This window comes from Penaeus japonicus, unplaced genomic scaffold (genome assembly GCF_977035675.1).
Source record: "Penaeus japonicus unplaced genomic scaffold, GWHDUDI00000001_assembly GWHDUDI00000025, whole genome shotgun sequence".
Lineage (NCBI taxonomy): Eukaryota > Metazoa > Arthropoda > Malacostraca > Decapoda > Penaeidae > Penaeus > Penaeus japonicus.
The window spans coordinates 26,434,085-26,439,084 of NW_028234427.1; the positions used below are offsets into that span (position 1 = coordinate 26,434,085).

General features: G+C 41.2%; 1 protein-coding gene and 1 long non-coding RNA gene across 4 annotated transcripts in view; one reads left to right on the plus strand and one right to left on the minus strand.

Annotated features, from left to right (window-relative positions):
• The window catches only part of LOC122258921 (uncharacterized), a 34,031-nt gene extending 31,693 nt beyond the window's left edge, over positions 1-2,338 (plus strand). For all 3 annotated transcript variants that reach the window (XM_043025202.2, XM_043025204.2, XM_043025206.2), the window contains one exon: positions 2,127-2,338. In XM_043025202.2, coding sequence (XP_042881136.1) covers positions 2,127-2,275 — 149 coding nt within the window. In that variant the 3' untranslated portion in view covers positions 2,276-2,338. The remainder of the gene's footprint in view (positions 1-2,126) is intronic.
• Positions 2,339-2,617: 279 nt separating this feature from the next.
• The window catches only part of LOC147468957 (uncharacterized), a 3,607-nt gene continuing 1,224 nt past the window's right edge, over positions 2,618-5,000 (minus strand). Inside the window, exons 1-2 of the long non-coding RNA XR_015192240.1 lie at positions 2,947-5,000; positions 2,618-2,874 (exon numbers count right to left, since the gene is read on the minus strand). The exon at positions 2,947-5,000 is cut by the window's right edge and continues 1,224 nt beyond it. This is a non-coding gene — a long non-coding RNA (uncharacterized LOC147468957). The remainder of the gene's footprint in view (positions 2,875-2,946) is intronic.

Below are 5,000 nucleotides of genomic sequence, written 5' to 3' on the forward strand. Positions count from 1 at the left end.
TGTTGCAATATTGACTTAAAGGTCTTATTGATAATTATTTAGTGCTTGTGTTGTATATATATTAATGATCATTGATAGTTGATGGTGTCTGCTTTAAAAAAAAAAAAGTTTTATATCGTGGCAAAAACATTATGATAAAGATAAAGAGAATGCAAAATTATGATTAAAGCTTCTATAAAATTGGGGATATGATACAGTACAAAAGAGAAAGAAAGAGATAGAGAGAGAGAGAGAGAGGGAGGGAGAGAGAGAGAGAGAGAGAGAGAGAGAGAGAGAGAGAGAGAGAGAGAGAGAGAGAGAGAGAGAGAGAGAGAGAGAGAGAGAGAGAGAGGGGGGGGGAGAGAAAGAAAGAAAGAGAAAGTGAGCAAGAAAGAGTAAGAAACAGAGAAGACTCTCTCTCTCTATCTATCTATCTATCTATCTATCTATCTATCTATCTCTCTCTCTCTCTCTCTCTCTCTCTCTCTCTCTCTCTCTCTCTCTCCAATTCCTCCACCATCATCATCCCTTATTATCCTATCCTAGTTATAGGTCATTCATTAGAGAAAACATTTTAGACCTTTAGTCTCTTAAGCGCATTACGTCGCAGGCTTAAAAAAATAGATAAACAAATAAATAAAAAATAAGAGAAAGGGGGCGGGGTTATTTATTAATAGGTCACGTGAACAGCTGCGTTTGTTACTAGGTTACCGAGGACGGGCCTAGTTGCATGGCAATTGCACGCGCTCGCTTGGTATGTTGTTGCTAAGTTGCAGCTGAGGTTTTCTTTAGGAGTTGGACAGCTGCGTGTGTGGTGATGGGGTGGGGGGGAGGGAGTCGGTAGAGAGACGGGGGGAGAGGGACGGGATAGAGAGAGAGAGAGAGAAGGGCTGAGGGAGAGGAAGGGGGATGAGGTGGGAGAGATAGGGGGAAGGGGAGAGGGATAGGGAAGGGAAGGGGTAAGATGAGGTGAGAGAATAGGGAACACTGTGGGAGAGGGGTAGGAGGAGGCGTGGAGGGCGGAGGGGGGGGGGGTGAGAGTGTGCGTTTGGGTACGAAGGTAGGAGGGGGGAGGGGGTAAGGGTAAAGAACGAGTGTTGAGGGAGGGGGAGGGGGAGGGTAGATAAATAGATAATGGAGGTAGATGATGAGGCTTGACATTTCTGTAGGGTCAGAGTGGGGGTTTTGTAGGAGGGAGGGGGGGGGCATATGTGTGTGTAGGGTTGTCTGTGTGTGTGAGTGTGTGTGTTTGTGTTCGTATGTTTGTATTCTACGTTTTATCAGTTATCTTTTACACATTATTACTCGTTTTTTTCAGCTTGTTTGTAATTCTTTAACCATCGTGCGGGAAGCAAAATGTGGTCTCTCAATAAACAGTTTATCTTTTCAGATTCTGATAATCTTCTTCCACTGACCATGTGTATTTACTTTTGACTTTTTTTATGATAGTGTATATTATCAACAAACGTTTCTATGCAAATCATAATGCTGATTTTCATCACAAAAAAAAACACATTTCATTTACATTCTCTCAATATATCTCTTTATCATTTTATGTAATAGTAGTTCTTAGCTATTAATTCATGTTATTGTTTTTCTTTTTTAAAAATCTTTAAAAATATTTTTCAGTTAAGTCATTCCTCCCTCTGCAATAGCTCCTTACATATGCTAATTCCGTGTCATTCATCCCACATGGATATTTGTTACTCACGATCCCCCTCCTTACACAAAGCAAAGGTCTTGCCTCTTAAGTTATGGTGTTCCTCCTACATCATGTTCCCGACAAGTTCTTCAGTCATGCCACTCTTAACTCAACCAGTCAAAAGCCAAAGCCGTGCCTCCTTATTTGGTGACACGGTACAAATCCTTCCAAACTGTTCTTAAACATCCATCAACAGTCCAACCTCCCCCCCACCTCCCACCTCCCACCCCCCATAGTGCCCCCCACCCCCACACATATACAACATTCTTCCTAGAATATTCCTCGTCAACCAACATACCGTAGGTCCTCCCCTGTGCTCTTCGGGACGCCGGACCCGCTCTTTCAAAACAAAGCAGCTCCTTGCGTTTAGAAGTCTCTTCCTCTCTGAATCAAGAGTTTTTTTCTCATGACTAATTACCCCCCCCCCTCCCCCCTCTCCCCGCAGACGCCGCCGGCGCTGAGAACGAGGACGGGGACGACGACAGCGACGACGGCGGCGACGGGGACGATTCAGGCAACGACGGAGACTCCCTCGCCGTGCATCTGCCGGCTCTCCTCGCCTCCACGGTCTTCGCTCTCAAGTTCGCTCACTGAGAGAAGAGAGGAGATGCAGCAACATGAAAGGAGAGGATAAAGGGGAGGGACGGCGAGGATGATGAGAGGACGAGGAAGAGGATGAGGACGAGGAAGAGGAGGAAGAGGAGGAGGATGTTTGGCAAGAGTGGCGGCAAAAGGATGAAGAGGTGTGGCGCCAAGGATGAGAAAAGGAGGAGGAGGAGGAGGAGGAGGAGGAAGACTACCGAGAAAGATGAGAAGAGGAGGAGAAAAAGGAGGAGGAGGAGGAGGAGAAGGAGGAGGAGGGAGAGATAGCAACCGAGACGGCGTAAGGGCGGCTGGACAGACAGAGGGAGTCGTTCTTCTGTGTTCTAACTCCACGACGTCGCCGCCTCCGTCCTTGCCTCAGCCTTTTCTTCTCTCGTCCCTCACTATCATCATTGCTCTCTCCCTTCTTGGTTTTCCTCCTCTTCTTTTTTCCCCATTCTTCCTGATCGTGTCAATCTCCCAGCCCCCATAAATTCACTCATTCTCTCCTTTATCCTACCCTTCCCTTTTCTCATTCTCCCGTCCTTTCCTCTCTTTTCCTCTTTGTTCCACTTCATAATCCCTTTCCTTCCTTCCTCCTCCTCTTCCACCTCCTCCTCCTCTACCACTACCACTACCAAAACCACCCCTTCCTCCTCCTCCTCCTCCTCCTCCTCTACCACTACCACTACCAAAACCACCCCTTCCTCCTCCTCCTCCTCCTCCTCCTCCTCCTCCTTCTTCTCCTACTCGTCCCTCTTCTTCTTGGTCCTCCTCGCCTCCCATCTTTATCATCCCTTCTTCGCTCGTCCCTTTATCAGCCTCCTTGCTTCACCTCCAACAGACCATCATAACACAGATGTCCAACGAAGAAGAGGGAAGAGAAGAATCATTCACACATCTGTTGGAAGTGCTGCCGTAAAAAAAAACAAAAAACAAAAAAACAAAAAAAGAACAAGAACAGACCCCCAAAAAAGTCTTTGTTTTGTTTTTGTCTTTGTTTCAATGTATTTCCCTGGCTCGGAGGAGTTCAAGTGAGAGAGAAAAGAGGAGGAGAAGCAGGAGGAAAATGCCAGAAAAGTTGTATTGCGGGGTAAATAAGAGAAATCATAAATAAAAGGGAATACTGGAGACTGAAAACTCAAATATGAAACCAAAAATTTAGGACCCTTCTCCAACTGTCTCTCTCTCTCTCTCTCTCTCTCTCTCTCTCTCTCTCTCTATATATATATATATATATATATATATATATATATATGTATATATATATATATATATATATATATATATATATATATATATATATATATATATATATATATATATGCATGTATGTATATACATGTGTGTATACATATACTCATATATTCGTTTCTTTCCAAACTCCCATTTAAAAGAACTCAATTCCTTTTCTAGAACAAGTGTAAGAAGACTCACTTTATATTTCTCAACATATCAAATCCAGGGAAGAATATCACCTGATTAGCAGAGACAGAATGCTAATAAAAATATTACAGTTGAGTCCATCTTGAATTGTTTAGTTCTATTTTTTTTTCTCTATATATATTTTCAGCTTTTATTCCTCTTCTACTCCTTATTTACTCTTTCTCTTTGTCTTCCTCTTACTTGTATATTTCCATTTACTTTTCTTTCTTTAGTCCAGCTATAGATCTCCCTCTCCTATACACACACCTACCCTTTGCTCTGATAAGACCAAGAAAATATTTTTGGGGGAAAAATTACCTTTTTTTTTTCTTAACTTTACATACTCGTATTAGCCTGAAAAGAATGAAAATTAAATAAATGAGTAAGATTTGCAATTTCTCTTATTTACATAATTAGCCATCACCAGCAGATATAAATGATCAATATTGAAAATGATATACAAAACACTTTTTTCATTAGTTCTTGCTTTTAACACTTGGTTTTCATCACGACTATTTAGCAGACTATTAACTTCAAAGATGCGTTATTCGTTCACTTGGCGTCTCCTATTTTCCCCTCTCACATTCTCTGTTTTTCTTTTTCCTTTCCTTCTCTCTCTCTCTCTCTCTCTCTCTCTCTCTCTCTCTCTCTCTCTCTCTCTCTCTCTCTCTCTCTCTCTCTCTCTCTCTCTCTCTCTCTCTCTCTCTCTCTCTCTCTCTCTCTCTCTCTCTCTCTCTCTCTCTCTCTCTCTCTCTCTCTCTCTCTCTCTCTCTCTCTCTCTCTCTCTCAATTATTTTTTTTTGTCAACACAAGTTTAGTAAAGTGTTAGCATATTGAAAAAAATAGTGAAATATATTTTCAAAGTGTTTTTCGTTAAACCAGCTAACGAAAGAAAAAATAATTCACAAGAGTAGAAAATTAATTACAAAAAAACAACAGCAGCAGCATTACATTGACGTAATGCCACAATATCTTTTGAAAACTGAATAAGTAAAAAAAAAAAAAAAGAAGTATTATTAGTTCCATCCTTTGTATCATACACACGTAAGGTATAAATAATCCCGACATGTTAATGGATGTTTGATATTAGATATAGGAATTTCTGATTTCGTCTCTCTCGCCTTTTCTCTCCTTCTCGTTATTTTGGACTTTGTTTACATTTAACCTGATGGATGTGGTTTGTTTTCGTTTGTTTCCTTTTTTTATTTTGTTTTCTCGCTCTCTTTCTCTGTGTGTATTAAATTATATAAATTCACATCAAATCTGTAAGGCCAACAGTGTAGAATTTTCCTTGTATTCATTTTGATTCGTT